We start from the raw sequence: 27,877 nt of genomic DNA on the forward strand, positions 1-27,877 counted from the left end.
GTGTGTGCCTGAGTTATCACCAACTGCCCTGAGGCAGAAACTAAAATTGTTTATGAACAAACTCAATTGTATACAATTTAGCGCTTTTGTCTGTAATCACTGCTTATATATTGCTTCCACTCCTTGACAAATACATCACCCAGTTTCTATTTCTTAAACCTGAGCAATGAAAACTCATTCAAATAAGGATTAAGCACAGCCACTTCAGACCATCAGGCCACTTTTCCCTCTGCTCAACATCCATGAGGATGTGACAGCAGGCTTTCTTCAACATGATCAGTTTTTGGAAGGGACACTTTGCCCCCTTGCCATACTTCTGGGGCATCATATATTGCCACCGTAACACTAAGCCTAAAGCCAGAATGTTTCAGGTCTCCACATAAGTGACACTTAAAATGAATGGGCAACTCTAACTAGAAGGATAAAACATAGTTTAGTGGTCCATGTGCTGTTGCCAGTTCCTGCACTACATCAAGTCTACCAACAATGACTATGTGTATCGTTCTAAACCACCAACTTCAAAACACACACACAAAGATCAATAGAAACGGAAGTCTCTCATTCATACCTTCCCGTCCCATGAGGAAGGAATAAAAGCAGAGGTGGTTAATGCTGAGATACATCCAGCCCTGACGAGGCACCTTCCCTTTCCAGTAACTGCAGGAGTAGTAATTCACCAGCTTCTCTTCCTCCGGCATCCCAAAGAGTTTGTGGAATTTCACTATGGCTTCCTTAAATTTTTCAGTGTCGTCATCCTCCTTGATACCATTAATTTTGTTAAATTCTGCAATGATGCCCTGAAGCAGAAGATCAGACAGGACAGTTTGGCTTTCCCCCAAAATATATGTGTGCTATGGAGTTCAAAATTCCAGCATTTAAAAAAAGAAAAGGTTTGGGGAGAGGAAGAGAACACATTTTGAGTATGCAACCCAACTGGCATACTGCAGTGACATGGGGCTGTAGTCAAATTAGCAGAATGACAAGATGAGTCTGCATCAGGGTTGGGGAATCCATAGCTGTTCAGATATTGTTGGGCTGGAAATCCCATAGGCCCCAGCCAGCATGGCTAATGGTCAAGGATAATGAGAGCAGATGTTAGAGGTGGATTTAGGAAAGCGTGACCAGTTTGCCTGCAATGGGCGCTGAGCTGAGAGGATACCACAACAATGGTGTAAAACAGTAAGCAAGAGGTGGGGGGCACTGAATTTTGGCATTGCACAGGGTGCTGCTGAAATTTGAAAGCCCAAAGTCTGCCACTGCTGTAGTCCAGCAATTTCTGCAAGGCCACACCCCTGGTCCATATGTTCCATTGGAGTCTTTCCAGTTGTTGTTGGACTACAACTCTCATCAGGCCAGTGGTGAGGGGTGATGGCAGTCTAAGAAAGTCTGGGGGCCCAAGGTTGGGAAAGGCTGTTCTATTGCCTTCAGAAACCACAGGATGCACATAAATCACACTAACAATTTCCAGAGGAATAGCCATGTTAGTTTGTTGCCAAACAAATGGTGGCATATTAAAGACAAACAAAAGCTTTTGTCATTTCAGCTGTGTTGCCGTGTTATCGATTTTAGCCTTTAAGATATCACAAGGCTCTTTGCTATTCTAAGTTACCAAAGCAACAAAGAGGAGAGTGCTGCAAGACAAAACCTCAACTGTTAAATCTAACCTACACAGGGCATCTCAAGAGATTAGATCTTGGCCATATGGATTTCCCAAACTACCAAACAAACTAGATATTCTCTGCTAAGAAAGGACCTGGCCTTACTCCCTCTCAAACAAGCCACATGGTAAACCTGCTTTGGTAAACTGATTGCAAAAGATTAAAAAGAAAAAAAAGAGTGATGTGTTGATGGGGAGGTGTTGTGCTGTTACAAGATAAAAATTCTGGAATTCCACGTGGCCAGCATAAGTCCCTTGACAAACCTGAAGATAGTTATGTGATCTCACCCTTATCTATGCAACTTGATAATACCAATGTGTCTGTTTCCACTGATGCCTGCTTCCTCAAACTAGATAATGAAGCTCACTGGAATCTGTGCTTACCAAAACAGAGAAGTACACAAACCAGCAAATCAAGTATAAAGGACAAGCTTGCATAATAGTTTTTTTCCTGGTCATGAGGATAATTAACTGTGCTGACAATATATATACACTACCTGTATTTTTCCTTTGACAAATGTGTTTATGTCATTTTCATTTTCAAAGATCGAAAGAGTTTGTAGTAAATTCTGTTCAAGCCATTCCCAGTGCTCAGTTATTTCTTTCCTTGAACAACCTAAGACAAGAACAGGATAAATTGCTAGATCATGTCTGTAATTTGATCATCATAAAGCAAAAATAAATAAATATATTTATGGATAGGTGTGCAACAGTATGTTTATTGGATAACCAAAACAAAACAAAACAAAACAAACCCAACAAAGAGAATACTCTGCATTTTAAAGCAAACCAGCACAGAAGAGTAATTTAATTCAACAGAACACCATGGCCCACTTCAGTTGTAACAAGATAAATAAATAAGTAGATAAATAAGTACCGCTGGGGCGGGAAGGAAAATGGCATTTCCGTGCGCTCTGGTTTCCATCACGTCACAACCCCATATTCCATACTTAACTGTACATTCCCTCCCCTCCTTAGCACGCCTTGCTAAGTTTTCACTTCCTGTCTTAAACAAATCACAGTTCCTCATGAGGTCTGAACTTGAGGGTGTGTAGTTTGCCTATACTTTCCAAACAAGGCAGGAAATGAAACCATAGTGTGATCCTGGCTTGTTCTTACTACTCATAGTTTAAAACAAAACAGAGTTATATGAACTTGGATAACGTGGGAAACTGTGGTTTGTTTGAAACAGGAAGTGAAAGCTTGTGAGTTTCCTTCCAGGGGCATGAAAGTATAGGAGAGATGAGAGCGGCATTCAGGGGCCAAATGATCTTAACAACTGGGCCTACATGATCTGTGGACTGGCAGTTTTATGCAAACTAATTTTTCTGCTTATCCTTGAGCCCTTGGTTTTCTCCTAGAATGGTAATAATTTAGAGTCACTTCTAAATGGCATTATAGAAGTTAGAACATTATTGTAACTTGGCAGCACTGTCTCTTCCCCCTGACCCAAAAGTAGAAACGAGGACAGACCTCTAAGCTCCCTCTTCTAGTTTTGGAAATAATTGCCCTGCAAATACTTTCTGTAAATAGGGTACAATTTAATCAGATACATTTAAGTGTGTACCTCACTTAGTCTTGCATTTAAGTACTTGCCTGCTAGGTCTGGCAGACAATGAATTTCATGCAGGTGAGTGCTCCATCCCTCATTTAAATCCAGCATAGAAACCATGGAGCATGTCAGAAAACAGAACCCCCATCCTCTGTGTCCAAGGTAAAATACAGTGTACTGCTAGGGGAGGGAGAAAGCTCATAGTCCATCCTCTGCTAGCCCCCCAAAGGCTAAAATAATTTGTGGACTTACTAAGAAAGTGGGCTTAACTCCCTCCTATTATAATCAATGGGATTTAAGTGATTCATGTCAACAGAATTATGCCCATAGATTACACTGAACTCCTGAATGAATAGAAGTTATACAGTACATATTATATAAATCACTCAAGAGCTTGCTACGACAGTGCCAGGAAGGCATAGGTACGTGCAAATCAATTATTTCCTAGCCACAAAATTAGAAAGCTAACACAGTAGTGAAATGATTTCCTGGGAATTGCAAGCATAAGCTTATCTCCAGCACAGCTCGGCTGATGAGGAATGAGATCATTCTCTGCAGCTTCCAGGGAGGCCTGGCATTTCTGCTCTGCCTTTTCAACACAAATCATTTCTGAGAGCCTACATAATTTAAACAGCGGCAGCAAAGGCCCATATGTGATCATCATGTTGGGCTTTGCTTGCAATTACTGCATGAAATTGTATTGTTATAACTCCGGATGTGGCTTTAAAGACCGAGTTATTCTTTCCATAGCTTTTTACACACCTACAAAAGAGCCATAACACAACATATAGGTAATGCACTTAAAATCGCCAGAGAGATGCAAAATGATGATGTCTTGCCTCCTGTGGAGCAATAAAATGCAGAGTTACCATGCCATTACCATCACAGTATCTGTTCTGCAGTCATCATCTGAATTATTTTTTATATATGGATTATTAAAGCTGAGGTTACTATTCACTATTTCTAAATATGGATACAACTGCCGTCACACTTCAAAACTTTTTGTTGTTACTGTTGTTATTCTCAGGAATTTATTCTGAAACAGGAATGTATTATTATTTTTTCCAAAAAATAAAAAAAACCTAATATTTCTCAGCTTTGTTCCCTTCTTTCCACTAGCAATTCTGTTATGGGAAGGACAATTGGGGCACTCAAATATATTTTCATAAAAGGAATGTAAGAGACACATTATCTAATGAAAAGTATGGCCCACCTGTACCTGCACACAGGGGGCGTAGGAAGGGGGGCGGTGGGAGCGGTGTGCCCCAGGTGTCATCCCTGAGGGGGGTGACAAAATCCCCCTGGGTGGATCGCTGCCCTGCCCCCCTGGACACTGATCACCACACCAATGGCCCCCAATGGGTGCTGATCGCCATGTTGATCACCCCCAATGGGCGCTGATCGTTACATAAAACTGCAACAATGTCAAAATAGCTAATACTAGCCAGAGTTTATTACCCTTGTCATAATCAATGCTTACAAGGAAAGGGAGCAAAAAATTCCACATAAGAGAGGAAATGTGGGAATGGTATCTGTACACATCTTGGTATCCTGTTCTTAAGTGTCTTAAGAGTTTGACAGTATTACATCTACAATAGACCACAGCCATTGCTCAATATAATCTCACTAGATTACAACAGGCTACAATGCAACACAATGGGTTGGATCCAGACTCAGCCGTGCTTTGAGTACACTTATACAAATCAATGGGGTTTAGTCACGACTAATTTGTACCCACTGCTTTCAGTTGGTCTAATCTAAGCATGAGTAAATCTGGATAAAATCCAGTAACAGCAATTTCATATTATAGACAAAAACTTTGATGGAGTTAATCGCCCAGTCTGATAGTTACAGAAGATTAAATGGGAAATGACTTTTTAGCATTTCAGGGCCTGGATCTCATAAATGACCTGCTACTCAAGTACGATGTCATCACACAGTATAGTGGTACCTCAGGTTACAGACGCTTCAGGTTACAAACTCCGGTAACCCTAACCCTAACCCTAACCCAGAAATAGTACTTTGGGTTAAGAACTTTGCTTCAGGATGAGAACAGAAATTGTGCGGTGGCGCGGTGGCAGCGGGAGGCCCCATTAGCTAAAGTGGTACCTCAGGTTAAAAACAGTTTTAGGTTAGTAACAGACCTCCAGAATGAATTAAGTTCTTAACCTGTGGTACCAATGTACAGGCAACCCCCTCATTTACACGCCTTCCACTCCCAGAAGACGTTTATATGGGTCACCGCAAAATAAATAAATAAATTGGCCTTCCTTCCTGGAAAGGAGGGAAGGCACGCCATTCAGAGCTCCGATCCAGAGAAGGCTTGGGACCGGCCAAGTAATGGCTCTTAGTGACTTCCAGGCAGCAGCCCCAGCGGCACACATGAGTTTCTCTCTCTCTCTCTCCTCCCTGTGGACCCTCCCTATCAAAGTGGGGTGCCCCCCACTTTGTGTCATTTCACTTATTCATGTGGGGGCTCCATGTAAGTGAGGGGATGCCTGCCATCAAGACAGTATGCAATTCAGTACTCCTATGAACTACAGTGGTACCTCGGGTTACAAACACTTCGGGTTACAGACTCCGCTAACCTGGAAGTAGTACCTCGGGTTTAGAACTTTACCTCAGGATGAGAACAGAAATTGTGTGCTGGCGCTGCAGCGGCAGCAGGAGGCCCCATTAGCTAAAGTGGTACCTCAGGTTAAGAACGGTTTCAGGTTAAGAACGGATCTCTGGAACGAATTAAGTTCATAACTAGAGGTACCACTGTACACAGAACATCCAGTCCTCTAAGAAACTGGTAATTTTAGCCACTATTAAAATACTTACCACAGGCAATAGTCCAGTATATCATAGAGTCTGGAGCCTGGTATAGAATTCGATATGGCGCTACCCTTGCACTTGAATCCAGCACAACATCAAGAGTTCCCACAAGAAGACCTAGGGAGAGGGAAAGGAATTCAGTGGTGAACAGTACTGCTGTCTTGAGGTAGACATGGATACATGAACTTTACAGAACATTCCAGCCCTTTAAAAAAAAACAGGTAAGAAAGATATATTTAATATCTGAGAGATACAGTGACTAGACTGTCCTTAGATTGGGTGATGTGAAACTAAAGTGCTAATCTGAGCAATTTGAAAGAGACAAAATTAACAAGAGAATCAGCATGAAAGGCAAGTTTATATAGGTAACCAGGTCACTGACTGACTGAACTCTTCTCCTAGTGCTTAAACAAGTGCTTAACAGCAGTGGTAGCTAACTTACTTCTTCTATTCACCATTCTTTAGATCCACCCTTTTGACTAAAATCAGTTCTTCTAGAACTTAACTGCTTGGCTCTTTGTTTGATCTGTCACAATTTTACCCAGTCATCACAAAACCTTTCGGGCCATACACAATCTGAATGGTTAACTAGTCACAGGTCATTTCTCAGCCTTATAATTTATGAGATAGCCATGCCTCGCCACATCCTGGTTCACATTTGGGATTTTCCTTATAGCTCAAAATAATGTTTTTAAACACCGCCACCAACACAGAGACATAGCCACATTCCAGTTACTACAGACTGCAAACCAGCATTAGAAATTTCTCCACGTAATTAAAATGAAACATTTAGTAGGCACTCGGTTGATCTCTCTCCTCTGGAAATGCATCTGTTCATAGTCCTTTGGCCAGGAGTAAGTAATCTCTCCACTCCTCTATTCATACCCATTAGCCCTCTACCCCCTTTTGTTTTTAGTCTCAGTCAATAAGAGGGAGGTGTAGCCTGTGTGGCGTTAACATATTGAACTACACTCTGTTCGTATAAGAGCACAGTGTAATAAATAATTGAGCATAATTTGAGACATTGACCTTGCTTGTCCCTTCTTCAGCCTTTGTTGTGCATGAAGAAAATGCTTCAGTGAGCGCTTTCCCAAACATTTTCTTGTCAAGCTGAAAATGTATTCAAGAACCAGCTCTTCCTCTGATGCATATTCTCTGCAGAGCAATCAGCATCAGAGGCAGCCTTAGCACAGTTGGGTACAGGACAAGGGATGGACGTTTCAACTCAGGACTGTCTGAGACCTTTGCAATGTGCCTTTATAGACATCGTCCTGGGAGAGGGAGAGGAAGGAGTAGCAGGTGCGGCAGCTATCTGACACGCCACAGCAAGGAATACCATTTTAGGGGGTGAAACTTAATTATTGCAAATTTCTTCCATGAGAGGGCCTTAAAAATGTGGGTTTCTTTTGGTGTGAGAAATTCAAATCTGCTTCTGTTTCAAGGCCTCCACCACCTATTTCCAGGACCCTGCTTTACTTGGATAATACAAAAATCTTTTACACCCCCTAAATATTTCATCCCCCCCACCCCCAGTGACGCCTGGTTAACATTTATGAATGAAACATACCTTACCATGAAATATGTCTGATTACATGGATCCAAAACATGTAAACGCACGACATCAGAGATTTAATATACTAGCTTCAACTGGCAATACACAATTTACTCCAAACACTACTATATTGGTGCTTAGGTAAACACATTTAAAGTTATGAAAACCATATCACATGCAGTTGCATGCTAGGAACAGTCAGGTTTTTCTATTCATCATATGGTACCATTGCAAGGCATCACAGTTGCCATGGAATTCTTGGCATAGGGCAATGCATAACTTACAGTGGAACTGATGAAAGTTCAAAACAGAATGAGATTTTTAAAACAGTATTATTTCATGATTTGAGTATCATAGTTTGCAAACTTTCTCATTTTGAGGAAAATGGGTTGTGGATCACAGAAGTCTGATATTCCCTCATTTTTTGTTGCTTTTAGACTGACTGAAGAACTATTCAGCTACATATATTGCTACATTCAAGAGTAAAATCCAGTCATATACAGTATTATGCTTCCTGGAAAACTGGTCATACTTGCCACCATAATGTGTCAGCTTTGGAGTCAAGTCTCTGTCAGGTGATAATTCATAGGAGGTCAGTAGAACCAAGAGCAACAACAAAATCCACAATGGTTTATGTTGTGGTTCTTATGACTTTTACTCAAGTGACTTTAATCTAGGGGGTCCCTATTTCTTTCAACCAAGGCTACTGTAGCTTGGCAAACCAAAAGCACATGTACAGTTATGTGCTAGTGATGCATAGGTTTATTGCACAATCGTGTAATTCAAGTCTTAATGACTTGAAGACTTAATGATTATTTCGAACTATCAGCCCCCCAACCCGCAACGAACAATTTTTTTAAAAAGACTCCCATTGCAACAGTGGAAAGTGGAAAGTGCTCCGAAGGCTAGGGACATTACAATTTCATGCAATAAGGTTAATCACAACTGGGAACTTCAAAAATGAGGATGCAACTTTTAGCTTGTTGGAAATCTTCTCAAGTAACAGCTCTCCAAAGAGACAATGCTTAACACATTGTAATTAGTTACGAATTGCATTGAATACTAGCCAAATTCCAAAAGTGAAGATTTCTTCATTAACAGCCTGATCCGCCACAGCAGAAACCCAACTCTTTCCTTTCACACTGAGAATGAAAGCAAGGCTTGGACTACAAATCTGCTAGACTTTAGAAAAAGCTATCAAGACTTGAGCCTTTAAATATTACATCATACTTCTTTCCCAAGTGACATTTTAACAATACTTAACAGAAACAACTGCTTTCTCTCCCCCCGTCGTGCAATTTTATTTTATTTCTTTAACCAGAGACCTGGCATCCCCCAGCAGAGTAAATTACAAAATGGCAGCTGGGAGGCAGAAATAGAACCAGCAAGAAAATGGCAACCCAAGGGCAGACACAGCCTTAATTACCAGCTGCATCCCATGAACCATAGTCACTAAATTTAATGGGCATTACTCACAAATCAGTGTGTATAAGATTGGAGTAGGCATTTTCAGGAGACCACACTTTTCTCCCAGTCCTATACATGTTTACTACTACCAACTAATACATTTACTTTTTCAGATTTAAACAAGGTAGTTAGTAGTTTATTGCACAATCGTGTGATTTAGTTACTAAACCTGTTTTCTTTTCATTTATTGCTGAAATAGTAGCAGGCATTTGCCCTCAGCTGCCATCAAGACTGGGGAATGAGAAAATCTGCCAGAAAGTCACCCCCCCCCCCAGCAATGGATTAAAAAGATCAGTTCTCTCAGTTTTTAACCTGTTTGTAGGTTTATCAGGAATACTTTTTTTTTTTTAAAAAAAGATACTTGATTAATACAGCTTGGCTTGAGTTTTATTCTCTATACTGAAGAGACTGAATACAGCTTTCTTTCACAAAACTCCTGAAGCATAAAACTATTCCTTGTAAGCGAAATCTGCACTGTAAATCCTCACAAGTTCCATGCCATCATGCAATATGATCCCTATCAAAATACAACTAGAAATCATAGGAAATGTATAGTAAATTTTCCTTCCCTTCCCAGGAAAATGGCCCATTTTACAGATGAGACTATCCCAGGGGTCATCAGTGAGTCAATGGGAGAGAGAGAACTCATGGCATATGCAAAACAGAAAAAAAAAAAATATGAAGTGAGCTAAGACAAAGACTCTGTGTTCACATATGCAGGATAATTAATCCCCTTTTATAGCTTGGCCATCTGGAGGCTGATAGAGAACAACAAAACTCAATGCATCTCTTTCTCTACTTAAAATGCCATTTAATAAGAAATATCAGTGGAAAACCTATTTGTGGACTGTACCACTTTTTAAAATGCTCTTCCATAAATAATAATTATCAATAATCAGAAGACAAATCCCTGCACATAGAAGCTAGTTTGTAGTGGAAGGAGGCTAGAACCATTATCTCCAGCATTTAGGGCAGGGTGGTCCAATACATGGCACCCAAGAGCCACATGTAGCCCCCAAGGCCCTTTTTAGCAGCCCTTGGCAACATTTGAAACCTGCCCCAACCCAGTGGCGTAGCGTGGGGAGTGCAGGGGGGGCCGGGCGCATCGGGCACAACATCTGGGGGTTAGGGTTAGGGGGCGCAAATCCATGGGTTAGGGGGCGCAAATTACTTGCCTTGCCCCGGGTGCTGACAAGCCACGCTACGCCACTGCCCCAACCCCTCAGCTCTTGGCTCTGCCTTCCCAAAGCCAGGTAAGCTATGCTTATTCTATCTGCCCTGTTTAGATACAAAACTGAAGGGGTCTATTATTTTGTCTATTTTAGAAGACATCTGAAGGCAGCCCTGTTTAAGAAAGCTTTTAATGTTTGATGTACTACAGTATTTTAATATTTTTCTGGAAGCCGCCCAGAGTGGTTGAGGAAGCCCAGCCAGATAGGCGGGGTATAAATAATAAATTATTATTATTATTAAATTATTATGGTTCAACAGAACACAGCACACAGGTGAGTGGATCTAGTTAAACTCAAAGTTCTGTGTTCCATATGATTCCCCCCCCCCCCGCAGCCCAGTTTGTATTAGGTAGCAAAGTAGCCACAGTGATACAGCTAAGGGAAAGGAGATTCATCTCTCATCTGCACATACATTCAGCTATAAAAAGGAGCACAATTTCCAACCCCACCTTTGATTTCTATTTATTTTATGCTATATTTAGATCTCCCATCAGCCAAAGTCCTCTGGCCAGTTTTTATAGTCGGTAAAATGTACAGGTAAATACAATAATCCTGTATTGCTGTGCACTGCTGCTCTGTGCTGCTGTTTTGTTTCATTTTTTTTGTTTGATTTATTTTAATGTGGGGTTGGTGTGTGGTTTTTTTTTTTTTTTTGGTGAATGGTAGACTTGAAGTACAAACAAACAACAAATAAAATCGACCCAAATACAAACACCATAAAATCTCAAACTAAAGCAAAAACATTACTAAAATGACATTAAAAACACACTGGCATGAAATGGAATACAAAAGCCAACCTAAAAAAGAAAAAGAGAATGAAGTTCTGGGATGCAATTCTGTGTAAAAGTTTAAGGAAGTAAGTCCCACTGAACAAGGTAGGCCTCATTCCTAAGCAAATATGAACAGAAATGACTCCACACACATTTAGGGAGTAGATTGCTTTTTGCTATAGGCAGGTAACTCCAACATAAGCACACAAAACACAGACACAGCACAACACAACACAACACAACACAACACAACACACAGAGCACTACTATACTCTGATTAAACCACACAGTTATATACACCTATTCTGATTCCCTTTTACCTGTACACATACAAATGATACAAGACTCTTCTTCCTTTTTCTGTTACCTTTCTCACCCAGACCCACATCCCACCACTAACCAGTTTTATTGCTATACTGATAAATTCAACTTTAGCTAGAGCAGTGCCTTTCCCTGATATCAGTACAACACGGGCAACAGAACATTTTAATAGTAAACAAGCAAAGGAACAGATCACTGCTGAGCTGTGCTCACCATTGTGAGAGCTGAGGTTATGATGATGATGATGATGCTTCCCCAGCTGTTGTCATTGGCTGTGGACTGCCTGTGATGTCACACAGAACATGGCATCTGAGTGGATACATAAAGGTAAACGAAGGGGAAAACCAAGGCAAAAGTAGTTTTACTTCCCTAAGAGAACACAGTGGGAAATAGCTGTGGTGTTCAGCACTGGGTGGTCCCCTTCCACGACAAGGCAAGCTAGCAGATGGAACAAACTAATCATCCAGCAGCATCATGATGTGGATCAATAAGAAGGCAAGTTTTTGTGGCTTGAAACCAGATGATATCCATAGCCAGAAGCTGTCTGCTGTCTGGTGATGAACCTAGCAGAAGCTGACAGATGTTGGTGGGTGGAAGCTGGTGGAGTTCGTATTTGGATGTTGGTGGATGCTACAAGTCTGAAGCAGGCTGATATTTGTGGGTATAAACTGGCTGAAATTCACCTTTGGAAGACCAACAGAAACTATGTGGCTATTTGTGGATAGAAGCTGGGGTGTATATGTGAATGAATGGAGAATGGCCAATTAATGAATGTGTCTGTGCAAATGTCAAGCTTTGAATGTGTTTGAAACAAATGGTGTGTGTCTGGGTAAATTCAGAGGCGGCATAGGTCACCCTCTGGATGTGGTGTGCCTGGGAATTATGCATTCAAGAGGTCGCTCTCCAGGTGAAGGGTGCATGCGTGAACCAGTCAACATTCACGGATGGAAGCCAGTGGAAGTTGGGCGGCTGAAGTCAGGGATAAAATTGGCAGAAGCTAGTGGAAATGCCTGGGTGATGCTGCTGGATGGTAGCCATCCCTCTCACTGTGTTTGTGCCTTTCACAGTTGTCAGAAGCTGGCAAACTTTTTCCATAGACCACTCATGAAAGTAATGAAGAGAGCAGTAGGCCTTAAGAAACCCAGCTTCTATTTCTAAATAAATGGCTTTCTAAATACATCTAGACAGGACGCGGGTGGCGCTGTCGGTTAAACCACAGAGCCTAGAGCTTGCCGATCAGTAGGGTGGTGGTTCGAATCTCTGCAATGGGGTGAACTCCCATTGCTCGGTCCCAGCTCCTGCCAACCTAGCAGTTCAAAAGCACGTCAAAGTGCAAGTAGATAAATAGGTACTGCTCTGGCAGGAAGGTAAACGGCGTTTCCGTGCACTGCTCTGGTTCGCCAGAAGCGGTTTAGTCATGCTGGCCACATGACCCGGAAGCTGTACACCGGCTCCCTTGGCCACTAAAGCGAGATGAGCACTGCAACCCCAGAGTCGTCCACGACTGGACCTAACGGTCAGGGGTCCCTTTATCTTTAAATATATCTAAGTAGTGTTCGATCCACCCCCTACCACCGCAAGACAGATAATAGAAAGCTGTGCAGATCGTTCCCCAGCTGTTGCCATTAGGTACAGACTCCCTGTAATGACACAAATGGACCCAGTGGCTGAGGAGAAAGAGGCAGCTACTAGTGGAAAGGAAGGAGGGGAGCAGGACCAGCAGAAGGAAGAGGTGGTGGCTGGGGGGTTGGGGTTGGGCATGCAGGGCTAACTGGAGATGCAGAAGGGAAATCTGGGTTGACTCCCTCCTGTCTAACTGAGGTGCCAACATTTTGCTCTCTCAAGGCTCCTCTGTGTGTCTTGCGATGCCCACATAGGGGTAAAAGGAAAGAAAATCATGACTGATTTTGTCACGAAGAATACTCCAGCGCTAGTCACCTTATAAGGTTCCCTGGGGGTTGAAAAGCCTTTTTAGCCGAACTCTGCTGTGTTTGGCAAGGTGTTTCCCTCAGGGTCAACTGCTTTAAACTTTTAGAAGAGAGAGACTCGGTGCTATGATGAGCCTCAGAGAACCTGAAAGTCCTGACAGATAAGTTTACAAACACGAAAGCACAGAACAAAAAAAATATGCATACCCAGCATTCTGAGATGGTCCTCTGAGTGCTTTGCATCATGTGGTCTGCAAGTGAGCTCCATGCACCTAATGCACTCATTTAGCATTCTGAGAATATCAGCTTTCATTGTAAAAAGTAATTTTCTAGCTTTTGTGGTTGCAATTTGATCTTGGTACATAATGGCGGTGGGGAGGGAATCTGACGTAATTCACTATATTTGATAAGTTGCCCACCCTGTCTTATAGGAACATGCTTAGTGAACATGTCCACTGATATAGGGCTTCGTGGAAAGGCAAAGCAATGTTGTGGTGAACTTGGCTATCTGCCCAGGAATGTAAAATCCCAGTGCATAAGATTTTTTAAAGTGCCTCAATCAGCCATAGGCGAGAGGAAGCCTGGGGGCTAAGTACCCCATACATTTAAAGCACATTTCCCCTCACCTAAAGAATTCTAGGAACTGTAGTTTACCTGACATACAATTCCCAGCACCCTTAAACTACAGTTCCCATGATTTTTTGCTGGGGGCATGTGCTTTAAATGTATGGTGTGTACTCAACAAAAGCGAGTAATCATATCACTGGCTGAGCACATTTACTCATCAGGAAGCATGAGCTCAGCAAACTCTCTTATACTTGAATGATCCTCTATCAAAGAAGCAAAACATGCCAAGAAGCAGCTATGGGTGTTTCAAGATTTCAGGTTCCCAAGTGAGAATCAACAACCTGGAAGGAGACTGGGAAGTATCTCATATTGCATATGAAAATCATAAACCGTTGTGTTGTTCCATTGGGGTAAATGTATAATTTATTGCTGGAATGGCATACGAAAGATGAACAAGTGAAACCTGTAATCATTGAATGGGCCAGGGATGTGGGGCACAATATCATGATGGTGAGTTGGGAGAAATTGTGGAAAAAAGGAATCAACTTTACAGCTTGTAATGTATTAAGAGAAAATTTGATGAAAATGATGTACAGATGGTATTTAACACCAGTGAAGTTAGCAAAAATGCATCATACTCATGATAATAAATGCTGGAAATCTAAAGAAAAAGAAGGAACCTTTTACCACATGTGGTGGACATGCCCCAAGGTAAAAGACTTCTGGGAAAGGATTTATAATGAACTGAAAAAAGTGTTGAAAAACACACTTATTAAGAAACCAGAAGACTTTTTACTTGGTATAGTGGGGGATGAAATCCCCAAAAAGGATGTTACTTTTTTCTGTATGCCACAACAGCTGCGAGAATATTGCTAGCGAAGAATTGGAAGAAACAAGATTTACCAACTATCAAAGAATGGCAGATGAAAATGATGGACTATATGGAACTTGCCAAACTCACTGGAAGACTCTGAGACCAGAGAGAAGAGATGGTGGAAGAAGATTGGAGGAAGTTTAAGGAATATTTGAAAAAAAAAATGTTAATATTTAAATCTTAGAATAGCTTTGGAAGTGAATATAGGCTGTGGGGTTATAAGTAGAAGATAGTGTATTTTAAAATAGTATTATTTGTAAGTGGTAAAATGTGAAGTTTTTTATGGTTAAAGTAAGTGTGATTAAAAAAAAGATGGTTAAAAATTATGATATATGTAAAGTGCTAAAGATGAAGTAAAATGAAAATCAGATAGGTGTGACTTGGGGAAGCCCACCTAACAATGTTTAGAAAAATAAGGATAAGACAAGAATCTGTTTGTATTGTTTGTTTTTCTGTTTGTGTTCTTTATTTGTGTTATAAAATGAATAATAAAAATTTTTTTGGGGGGGGAGAGAGAATTCAAAAGCCACAGTAGGGCAGCTTGAACAAGTTTGCAAATACTCCAGAATGCATGCAAACAAACAAAAGACCCTGCAGGCTTAAGAATTTTAACATTGTGTCCTGTTTTCCCCTCTAACCCACCACTTACCTTTGCTGCAATTAAGATATAATCTCTGACCAAGAATTGTAGAAAAATTGTGGAGTTAGTGTAAATCTTCTCCCCAACTCCCATGTTGTCTGTTAGTGCACTTGAACAAGAAGTAATCAGCAGGGAAATTAGGGCCTGACTCAAGACTATTCAGCATGCTGGCACTTCAAGCATGCCAGTCTTTTACAACTGCAGGATATTCACTGGAAAGGAGCACAGCCAGGAAATGGCAGTACAGAGCTAAGCCCAAGAACAGCTGCAAATGACTGCCAAAAAAGTTGCCAAGTGTTCTTCACCAATTGATTCCTTCTGTTTGGACGAGATAACCCTTTGGGTCCCTTCCAACTCTATACAGTATTTCTATAGATAGATTTCTATCTACTGGGAGGAAAGGACAGATGTCCTTAATAACACTGGAAGTTATAAATGCAGGAGGGAAGAAAGAATTATTCAGCAGCATCATGGACTGGTTATTTTAGATGTGGTTGGGAAAAAATGAAAATAACAAGACAAGAAAGAGCTCTGCCGAATCAGACCAAAGGCCTGTTAAGTCTAGCATCCTGTATCCCCAGTGTTCAACCAGAGGTCTGAGGGATGCTCACAAGCAGGACATAAGCATAACAGCATCATCCCCATTTGAATCCCCTAGCAACCGGTATTCAGAGACACACTGCCCCAAATACAGCAGTATGGAATCTTCTAGTTAATTATGTTCGCTTACACGCTCTTAAGTACTCCCCAGGCTTTTATTCATGCTCATGCCTGCAAGCAGGAAAGACAACACCTAGGTAACCAGTGAAGTTGCTCCCAACAATGGATTTGGGAGTGGACAAGGAGAAGAAGAGTCCGAAGGAGTTTCACTTATTCATAAGGGGCAATTCTGAAAGTAAAGATGTTGCTGCCATTTGTTAATATTGATTCGTTAGTCTCTTTTTACTAAGTGACTTAACCAGAGAAAAATACCACAAATAAAAACAATTAAAACCAGAAAATGTAAAACAATCAATACAAAAATGCATTAAATGCTCATCCAAGCTGGTGTTGCTTGCATGTTGCAATGTAGCTGAAGTCCACACCTCTGACATTTGACACATTTAAACAGGATGACTAAGAGGAGACTTAACAACAGCAAAGATTTACATCTGTATACTGAAAACAGCAGTTTTTCATGCCTAAAGAGTTGCCCCAACAGTACAGCAACCTCCAGGTAGAAAACCAGTCAGTTCTGAACCTAACAAGTCCCATATTACAGGAATATCTTGCTGACATCAAACCAAGGCGATTAAGCAATTCTGTCCAGCACCAAAGGTTATTTTTGGAGCACTTTCAAAACTCTGTGGCTCCATTCAATCTGCATATTTTATATGCATATAATTATATTTGCATGAATCCTTTCTGGTGCCAGGTCACGCCTGCTGCTGCTAAACATGTCTTCACTTGCCTATCAACATATTTTGATGGTTTTGTTTTTCATTTCAGCAATTTGTTCCTGACAGATTGGCAAGTTCGGCAAGTATTCCATCAAGGGAAAATGACAAAGGACCATGGGATATACATGAGCTCTTCTTTTTTGTCTTATACAGAACCAGTACATTGTCCTGGCTCTCACCCTTGAATGAAGAACTTGGACTCTATGCTTTGGAAATCCCCAAATTATTAATGAAATTAGAACATGGTCTCAGCACGCAACTCAGAGTACAGGTTACATAGCTCAAAATGTACATTGACAAGGGATGGGATACATGGCTAGGCATAAGCAAAGACTTGACACATACCTCCTGCTCTCCTTGTAAAGGAGTGGGATTTAGAAATTTTCTGAGCCCATCAGATATGCTATTATTGCATTTTCAAACTTTTAACTGACTTCCTTTTAGCACAGGGAGATTGAAATCTATTCTACACCAAGGAATCTTATGCATCAAGAAAACTAAAAAGAAATAGACAAACAAATCACAACAGCTGTTTCCTTCTGGCTGTATTATGGTTGCTAATTTTCCCTTCATTTCACAAGACAAGCCATATGGTCAGTAGGCTTACTCATTTAAATAGCAATAATAATAACAGGAAGAGTCATCCACATGACTTAGTGTCAAAAATCTACAATAGCTGATGGCACAAGGAAAAAATGGGTATAACAAGGAAATTTCCGGGGCAAGTACTCTTTGGTGAGAAAACACCAATAGATTTAAAATCACAAAATATGCAGCAAAGTAAAATGTAGAAATATAGGCTGTTAGATTTTTTTAAATATCCCCTTATGAGTTCCAAAACTTCCCTCTTCCTTTAGCTTAAAAGGCCACACATTTGGTCTAAAAAAAGAAGGATAAGTAATAACTACTTTGTAAAATGGATAACTCTCCTGAGATATCCCACTACTGAAAAAAAATTATTACCAAAATGCAGCCCCTCAAATCCAAGGATAAAATGTTGGTGTTGCATGGATGTGAAAGCCAACACTATCTGATGTTTGAAAGCAAATCCTGCACTGTGTCTTATTTAACATTTTCTGCACAATATTTTTAGCACAAGCATCCTTATAATACCATTATGCCTAGTTAGACAACTGAGGCCAAGAAAGAGTAACTTCTTCAAAACCACCTGGGCACATAATAATAATAATAATAATAATAATAATAATAATTAGTTTTTGTACCCTGCCCATCTGATGGGGTTGCCCCAGCCACTCAGAGTGGCTTCCAACAGAATATACCAAAACACATCAGAACATCACACATTTAAGTCTTCCCATAGTAAATGTTACTATGAAGGCCACAGCAGCATTTCTATATATGTGAATCCTGCAAAGATGCTGATGAAAAGTTCCTTTGTTAATCTATCCTTACTTCTTCGCAGTGAGGATCAAAAGCAGTAAACCCTGCCTCTACAAAGATACTGCTGTACTGCACAACAACAAATTAAAATTCAATTAAAAACAAGGAGATTGCAAAGAGCAATGAATTCAAAACATTTTCACAATACCATGATTAATTGACTTTTAGCCATTCATTTAACCTAGAACATAAGCAAATAATTCAAGCCAAGTACTTATGGCACTAAAATTGAACATGCCATTACTATAGCTTCTGTTCATGATTTTGTTACTCTTGAAACATTAAACAAAGTTTTTAATCTTCGTCAGTTTGGTTCCTAATAATCCTATAAAGTAGATACCACAGTGCCTATTTTCTCTAATTTAGTTGGTCTGGAGTTCCAAACATGCCCTTAGAAATACTAAATATAGTAGCAATTTGCCTGAAGATTTAATGAGTTTCCCTTTACTTTTGCTACACAAATTTTTAAAGATTCAAGAAAAGGTAACTTCAATAACTTACAAGAAAAGTTTTGTAAATTTTCACAAGTGATAGAGATTGAGTTTCAGGTGTTTACAAAATCATATGAAGAAAATAATTTGTGGTAAGATATATGAAATTATGTTACCATGAAGGATGCGCTACTGCTTTATGCACTACACAAAACAGTAATTAGGCCATTGGGTAAAAAGGCAAGAATGTACTCAGAAAATGGTTTCCCCCCATTTAAGTAGATTTATGAAGCCAGTAGCTTCAGTGACCTTGGGATGAAAGTACTTCACAACATTTTCTGATTTGAGGATAAGGGCAGGATGCATTTAAAGGAGCAGACCATTTTTGCACATTGCCAACTTAAGAGTTTGTGGGTATATACGTTTTGCCTAATATGGGCACAGGAAGGTTCAAAATAACTGAAAGAGTGCAAAAACATAAATGAAACTATGGAAGTTTTGTGAATTTTTCTTTCTTAGAGTCCACTTGTGGATAAAAATATTTATGGAGCCCCGAATTCTGGTTCATCTTTTGCAGATTTTAATTTCTCTGATATACAGCACAATTCTATGGTGTCTACTCAAAACTATGTCCCATTGAGTTTAATGGGGTTTACTCCATGGAAACTAGATATAGGTGTGCAGACTACATCCACAATTCTATATGAATTAACGTGGGAGTAAGTCTCATGAACTCTTCTCTACTTCAGAGAAAACAGTATTAATTTATTATTTCATCCCATTTGTTAATTGCTTCCAATGAAACATCTTGAAGTGATTTAACAATGAATACATATATAAAACTACTTTATGCACACAAATCAATTAAAATACTTTTATTGCTACATCTTTTTAAAGACATGTATATGACTGAACTGCATTGATGTAATATCCCCAGGGCCCAGTTTCTTAACAATCCTTATTAGCTGCTATAACAAAGAGGTAGGCACCTTAAAGACTTAAAGTTTAGCATCAGCACAGAGAATTTGTAGTTTTAATGAATTATGAAATGCTTTGTCAATCCCTTAAGAGTTTACTGAGAAAATGTCTCAACTCAGCAAGAAATATTTAGGTGCACTGAAGGGGAAAATAATCATTTCATTAAAGAATTTAACAGCATAATCCTATGCATGCCTTCTCAGAAGTAAGCCCCTTTGAGTCCAGTGAGTTAACAGCACAGAGGATTGCAGCCCAAGGCTGTATTCTGAGAGCATGCCCCAAAGAACTCTGTGAGCCTTAGAAGGAGATATGCACACGATTAAGCTGTAAGCTCCTTGTATACCAAATATTTCATACTACAATATATGTGAAAATGACATTGTTTTAAAAAATAGTGCTGGTGATCTATTAATGCCAACCTATCACACTGAACTAGTGTCAGATAGATAAATTGTTTCTATATAATGGTGAGAGAAGACAATTCCCACCACAGTTTCTGTGAGCATTTTATTCCCTCGGTAGTCAGTGGATAGCCATCTGCCAGCCACCTAAACAAATGTGTTAGAAAGATGTTTGGCACCATTTCATGAACTTAAAACTACTGTTACATGCCCCGGCTGCAGTAAACAGCTCCACAGTCCACACTGCTATTATCCAACTACTACCATAAAAACTGTATTTATAAAAATACTCATTCTGTAGAAATATAACTTGTAAATACAATGAGAGCATCTCTTGTTTCCCTGAGAGGTCCAAATGGAGGACGCCACTAAAAACACATTTATGTAGGTATTCTGCAGACTGTACCTGAAAGCAGCTATAGAACCATAAACAGCAGAGAGTAAGGCCTGGGAACTAGGAGTGCATGTCAAATTCTAATGTGCAAGGACTCTCATAGTTGTTTTTCTGAAAGCCAATTGCTGCCATACATGATCTGAAGTGTGCACCCACAATAGAGTGGAGCACACTTACAGCATCCATGCACATCATGGACGGACACTCATAAATTTGGAAAACAAATTCCATGCTAATGGAGCACACAGTGATTAATTTAAACTTTCAAGTGTTATGACGGGTTTCAGCACTGAATGACTTAAAAGCAAATTGTGCTGTGCAGCAGAGGCACCTAACAGGATGCCTTCCAAATGTTGTTGGACTCCAATTCCCATTGGGCACAACCAGCATGGTCCATGATCAGGGATAATGTGAGAAACATCTGAAAGTTTCTCATTCCTTGCCTAGCTTGAATGGCAGTCACTCTTATTAGTTATGGATTTTTCACTACTGTATTTTGTTACCCAATAAGTACTAGAAATGTCAGAGACTAGACCTGGGACCTTTTACATGCAAAGCATGTACTCTGTGATTCCTCCTCCCAATCTAATCAACTGCTTTCATATTTTAATAGGAAATTACATGTAGCTGACCCTGCTGCAGCCAAACCCTTTACATTTGCAAAATCTGTTTAATCTGAAATACTGCTGACTTCCAAGGCCAAATAATCTCTTCCTGGCAAACTGAGTCTTCCTTTAGATCTATTTTTGTTTGCACTTCTTCTTGCAAATTGCCATGATTTGCATAGATAGCCAATGCACAAAAGGCCACACAGACTATATGCCTGCTCTAAAAGGGCTGTCTTTGAGCCTTCAGGCAAACACCTTCAGCAATAAATGTATTCTGTTACCATTTTTTGTTGCATGTAGGCAAGGTCACATTTTTCTAAACCTTTATTTCATGTAGTAACAGCCACTGATAGAATGAATTCTAGGCATGCATAAAATATATTGCTTTCAACAAAATCATAAAATTAGTATACAGATCCAGCATGATTTGGTGGCTGAAGTGCTTTGACTTAGGAAGCTTACATCTGAACCATTTCTCATCTGTGAATTTCCTAGGTGGCCAAGAAAGGAGTGATTGAGGTGTTACAGTGTTTCCAAGTTATATACGGGATAAACTCAAGCAGCTACTTGAATCAAGACATGCTTACAGTGACTCAGATTTGCCAGACCCTACTTTACAGTAGCCAAACGTTACAATGAGGCAAGGGATGTTTTTGAAAAAGTGTGCCATTTTACCGATGTCACTCGACTTTATACAATTAAATATCAATACAGATTAGGAAGCAGAAGAAAACAAGCTGAAAACAAGCAGAAGTTGAGAATGTATTTTTGACTCATTCCTGTGATTTCCATTTAGGTAACTGTCCTTGGGAAGTACAGCACAACTGACATGCACAATAGTGGCTAATGGAAGAGCCTTGCTGCAAAAGCTTTCTAGGACACTTGAATCAAAATATCCTAAAAATAACCTTAGACTAGGAGAGAGAGAGATGCACAACCATTTTTGGGAACGATGGAATTGTCAACACTGTAATGCTACAGGATTAAAATTCCTTTAGGATCTTCCCCACCCTCATCCTGGTTTTATATTCCTTTAGTGCCAATTAAGACATTACGTTTTGCAGTTGCCATCAGAGCCTCGCAGCCAGTTTTGTAATTGAACCCAAATTACAACCAAGGATAATCATATAAAACACAGTGACAACGCACATGTAAAACAAAATTTTAAAAAGCTGAATCCTGGTTGTCTTGCCTGATCTTCACTATTTCCAGATGATCAATGCTAGTGACAAAAAACATACATGGCTAATAGACATCACAACTACAACCACTACACTTAAAACATTCAAACTGTCATATTAAATTTAAGGAGTTCTCTAGAATGGCAAGTCCAGTTCAACTCAATTTCAGCTTTGGACTGGTTGGTTGGCTGGCTCTAACCAAGCTAGGTGTAGGTGAGGAACTGATTCATTGAAATAGTGAAGTGCAAAAGGAGATGAGGAAATGAGACTCATCATGTTACACATTTACTGGTGTAGGCCACAGAAACTGACATGCCCTAAATCAGTGCTTCCCAAACTTTCTGTCCCACAGACCACTGAGTCTTGGCAGATCACTTAATGAGTTCATGCCCGTTGCAGCAATTCTAATATGATGCGATTGGTGCTGGTTTAGATTGTATTTTTATTGCTTCTTTTGTATTTCATATATTCCATCTGAATGAAGCTTGTGGTCTACAGACTATAGTTTGTGACACTGCTGTAAACTATTCTAGATCTTTTGAGCCAGATGGCTCAGAATTGATTTTTTTCTTGATGCAAGACAGAAGCAATGTGCTCCTGTGAATAAATTATTTCACTTGGGATTCCTGCGTTCCTGATAAGTCCCAAACTCACTGTGAGACCTCGCTGTATTTCACTCCCAGCATAGCATATCCAAAATAACAATTGAGTGGCCTTCACAGAATTTCTTTGAAGGTAAGTTACAAAAGCACTCTATCAATCTACCTCCACTCTATGCATGGCTGATTAGAAATAAGTCTCACAGAGTCCAATGGGACTTACTTGCAAGAAATTGTGCAAGAACTGCAGCCTAAAACTTCTCTGTGTGTGCTATTAGTAACCTTTCTTCATGCAATTTTCAAAGGACTCTGGGATGCCAATCTAAGTCTTCTGCACAAGGAAACAGTAATCAGTAGAGACTCTGCCAACCCCAGCAGTACTGACATGCAGGTAATATAGCCATCCATACACAATAATAAAAGCCTAAGCAAGCCAATATAGATATATGAAGAAAGAAAAACTGGCATCCTGGATTTACCAAACACACAAACAGCATACCTTTAAGTGAAATGCACACACCTGTTGCAAATACAGACCCCGCATCAAGACACCAGGCGTGGACATGGCATGTAAATAAACGCACCAAAGAATAGCAGGAGCAGCATCCCCCACCCCAAAGGCTAAAGAAGAAGATCCAAACTGAGCAGTTTTGCCCCTTATTTCTCCCCCTCCCGCCTCGGAGCCCCCTTCGCCCCCTTACCAGCTAGCCCTCCGCTGCCTCCATCTCCTCCGTGCCCCTTTCTTCTCTGCAGGATGAAGTAAGGGTTGGCCCTCTCCGTGATCCACAGGGCGTTTGCCAGCAGCACCTCCTCCGGGTTCACCCACATGCTCCCGGCCAAAGACAAAGGCAGCCTGGACGGGGTTCGCTTCAGACGTCTTATTTCGCTTTTAAATCATGCGGAGCCCGGGACGATGCTGCCAGCCCCGGTTCGCTTCAAGCGCCCTGCCCAGCCCTGCCCAGGTAGGAGCCCGCAACGCCCCGGCCAGAGGAAGGAACATCGGGGTTAGAAAGGGGAAGAAAAAACAGCACCATCCCCACCGCGACTCTCCAGCCTCGGATCAGCCCCTTCTCCTAGCCGAGAACAGCGGCAGCAGCTCGGCGAGAAGACTCGCTCGGTGGCGGACGCGGGGATGAGCCGAACGGGTGACCTCAGAGAGCATCAGCTGCGACGGCTGGGCCCGCCCAGCAGCCTCCCAGGCTCCTCACTGCATTCAGGCTCCGGGAAGGAGCCGCTTGCGGAACGGCGCCCCCACTCGGAAAAACGAGAGCTTAGCAGCTGCTCTCCTTCCGGCACAAGAGCTCGGGAGGTCCGCTCCGCTGCATGGGCGAAAAATGCAAAAAAATAGATAAATGCAAAAAAACCAAAACCCACCCTCGCAATGTCTGATGCTAACGAGCAAAGGCCAAGCCTATCTATCAGTAGGGAGCGATTGCAGGGAGCGAGGTCCACCGTTCGGCATCTGTGATATGGCTACGGGGAAATCACAACAGGTAACCCTGGCGAGAACGCGCCCGCGCGCGTACACACACACCTCCGGATTGGTACTGCCGAGAGCCGCCCAGCGCACCACGGATCTTTGAAGATCACCTACCTAGCTACCCCTCCCCCGCTAGGTTTAAAGCACGCGCACAGCCTAACAAGATCTCAGCGCGCGCGCACACATGGGTCTAAAAAGCCTGCCAGGGAGCAACACCGAGGTCACTGCAAAATCGTCCGCATCACGGTCTGACAAGTGGTCGCTTATGGCAGCTAAGGAGATGGGCATCCGCAGGGCGATCAGCTGCCAGTAACTGCCGCCGCTCGGAACAGGGTGCACAGAGCGAATAAATCTAACCACCCTGCCATCGGTCGGTAGCTATAGATGGCTTGCTCGTAATGTCCATTTCTGCTCAATGAAAAGGGGAACGGGAGGGGGGGGGGATGGAACGTCACCAGCTCCCGTTCCGCCGAACGCTTTCTATGCGCAAGCGCGCGACCTTACGACTAGCGCGCCGCCAGGTTCCGAAAAAGGCGTGGCCAGCGCCAGCAGCGCAACCTGCGCAACGTTGTTTGGTTTCCTCCTTCCTGCACTTCCAGGAGCCAGTCCCGCGTCCTGTCTGCCCTTGCTCCTGTCCTGTGCGGGTCTCGGCAGAGGCTCCACCGTCCCTGCCCCACCCCGGTTAGAACCGGCGCAGGAATCCCCTGCAGAGCTCTGGCAGCGAGCTGATCTTCAGGGAGGGTGTGAGAGAAGTCATTCCTATCTCACCTGATCTCCCAAGTCAGAATTCTTAAGCAAAAAAGACTTCAAAGAGGCGAGGCTCCAGCAGATGTTGCCGAACTAAATAGACATGGAAGTAGCCAGGATTTGTGTGTGTGGGGGGGGGGGGGCTGGCTTCGGGCTGCAGAACCTCAGTTAAGGATTTTTTTTGATTTTATTGTGAAATAGGATCAGCAAATTCCAATCCATTCGTAAATGTAGTTGAAAGAGTTGATTTCTTTCCCAATGAAGGGATTACATTAGCATAGCTAGAAAGATAAAATTATCAGCCGTGATTACTACTGTTGTGTTAGCCATCATTTTATCTCCCAGAAATGGCACAAACCTTGTTGTCCTTTTGTCATGTCCGACTCTTTGTGACCCCATGGACCAGAGCACGCCAGGCACTCCTATCCTCCACTGCCTCCCGCAGTTTGTTCAAACTCATGGCGCAAACCTGTTGCTGTTGTTGTTTAGTCGTTTAGTCATGTCCCGCTCTTCGTGACCCCATGGACCAGAGCACGCCAGGCACTTCTGTCCTCCACTGCCTCCTGCAGTTTGATCAAACTCATGCTGGTAGCTTCAAGAACACCATCCAACCATCTCATCCTCTGTCGTCCCCTCCTCCTTGTGCCCTCCATCTTTCCCAACATCAGGGTCTTTTCCAGGGAGTCTTCTCTTCTCATGAGGTGGCCAAAGTATTGGAGCCTCAGCTTCAGGATCTGTCCTTCCAGTGAGCACTCAGTGCTGATTTCCTTAAGAATGGATACGTTTGATCTTCTTGCAATCCATGGGACTCTCAAGAGTCTCCTCCAGCACCATAATTCAAAAGCATCAATTCTTCGGCGATCAGCCTTCTTTATAGTCCAGCTCTCACTTCCATACATCACTTCTGGGAAAACCATAGCTTTTACTATACGGACCTTTGTTGGAAAGGTGATGTCTCTACTTTTTAAACCTGTCTAGGTTTGTCATTGCTTTTCTCCCAAGAAGCAGGCGTCTTTTGATTTCGTGACTGCTGTCACCATCTGCAGTGATCATGGAGCCCAAGAAAGTAAAATGTCTTACTGCCTCCATTTCTTCCCCTTCTACTTGCCAGGAGCTGATGGGACCAGTGGCCATGATCTTCGTTTTTTTGATGTTGAGCTTCAGATCATATTTTGCACTCTCCTCTTTCACCCTCAATAAAAGGTTCTTTAATTCTTCCTCACTTTCTGCCATCAAGGTTGTGTCATCTGCATATCTGAGGTTGTTGATATTTCTTCCGGCAATCTTAATTCCGGCTTCAGATTCATCCAGCCCAGCCTTTCGCATGATGAATTCTGCATATAAGTTAAATAAGCAGGGAGACAATATACAGCCTTGTCGTACTCCTTTCCCAATTTTGAACCAATCAGTTGTTCCATATCAAGTTCTAACTGTAGCTTCTTGTCCTACATAGAGATTTCTCAGGAGACAGATGAGGTGATCAGGCACTCCCATTTCTTTAAGAACTTGCCATAGTTTGCTGTGGTCGACACAGTCAAAGGCTTTTGCATAGTCAATGAAGCAGAAGTAGATGTCTTTCTGGAACTCTCTAGCTTTCTCCATAATCCAGCGCATGTTTGCAATTTGGTCTCTGGTTCCTCTGCCTCTTCTAAATCCAGCTTGCACTTCTGGGAGTTCTCGGTCCACATACTGCTTGAGCCTTCCTTGTAGAATTTTAAGCATAACCTTGCTAGCGTGTGAAATGAGTGAAATTGTGCGGTAGTTGGAGCATTCTTTGGCACTGCCCTTCTTTGGGATTGGGATGTAGACTGATCTTCTCCAATCCTCTGGCCACTGCTGAGTTTTCCAAACCTGCTGGCATATTGAGTGTAGCACCTTAACAGCATCATCTTTTAAAATTTTAAATAGTTCAGCTGGAATACCATCACTTCCACTGGGCTTGTTATTTGCAGTGCTTTCTAAGGCCCATTTGACTTCACTCTCCAGGATGTCTAGCTCAAGGGGTGTACGAGACATCCATATCTTTCTGGTATAATTCCTCTGTGTATTCTTGCCACCTCTTCTTGATGTCTTCTGCTTCTGTTAGGTCCTTACCACTTTTGACCTTTATTATGGTAATCTTTGTACGAAATGTTCCTTTCATATTTCCGATTTTCTTGAACAGATCTCTGGTTCTTCCCATTCTGTTGTTTTCCTCTATTTCTTTGCATTGCTCGTTTAAGAAGGCCTTCTTGTCTCTCCTTGCTATTCTTTGGAAATCTGCATTCAATTTCCTGTATTTTTCACTATCTCCCTCGCATTTTGCTTGCCTTCTCTCCCCCGCTATTTGTAAGGCCTCGTTGGACAGCCACTTTGCTTTCTTGCATTTCTTTTTCATTGGGATGGTTTTAGTTGCTGCCTCCTGTATAATGTTGCGAGCCTCCACCCATAGTTCTTCAGGCACTCTGTCCAGCAAATCTAAATCCTTAAACCTGTTCCTCACTTCCACTGTGTATTCATAAGGGATTTGGTTTAGATTGTATCTTACCGGCTCAGTGGTTTTTCCTACTTTCTTCAGTTTAAGCTTGAATTTTGCTATAAGAAGCTGATGATCTGAGCCACAGTCAGCTCCAGGTCTTGTTTTTGCTGACTGTATAGAGCTTCTCCATCTTTGGCTGCAGAGAATATAATCAATCTGATTTCGATGCTGCCCATCTGGTGATGTCCATGTGTAGAGTCGTCTCTTGTGTTGTTGGAAAAGCGTGTTTGTGATGACCAGCTTGTTCTTTTGACAGAACTCTATTAGCTTTGCCCTGCTTTGTTTTAATCTCCAAGGCCAAACTTGCCAGTTGTTCCTTT

General features: G+C 41.6%; 1 protein-coding gene across 2 annotated transcripts in view; it reads right to left on the reverse strand.

Moving 5' to 3' along the window:
• The window catches only part of TBC1D9 (TBC1 domain family member 9), a 51,415-nt gene extending 26,644 nt beyond the window's left edge, over positions 1 to 24,771 (reverse strand). The window contains exons 1-4 of one of the 2 annotated variants that reach the window (XM_083457084.1): positions 23,514 to 24,771; positions 6,036 to 6,146; positions 2,155 to 2,273; positions 569 to 797 (exon numbers count right to left, since the gene is read on the reverse strand). In XM_083457084.1, the coding sequence (XP_083313210.1) occupies positions 569 to 797; positions 2,155 to 2,273; positions 6,036 to 6,146; positions 23,514 to 23,640 (586 nt within the window). In that variant the 5' untranslated portion in view covers positions 23,641 to 24,771. The remainder of the gene's footprint in view (positions 1 to 568; positions 798 to 2,154; positions 2,274 to 6,035; positions 6,147 to 23,513) is intronic. The other variant, XM_083457083.1, reaches the window with a different exon arrangement.
• Between the last annotated feature and the right edge of the window lie 3,106 nt (positions 24,772 to 27,877).

The sequence above is a fragment of the Podarcis tiliguerta genome, assembly GCF_965153285.1.
Source record: "Podarcis tiliguerta genome assembly, chromosome: 9".
NCBI classification, from domain to species: domain Eukaryota; kingdom Metazoa; phylum Chordata; class Lepidosauria; order Squamata; family Lacertidae; genus Podarcis; species Podarcis tiliguerta.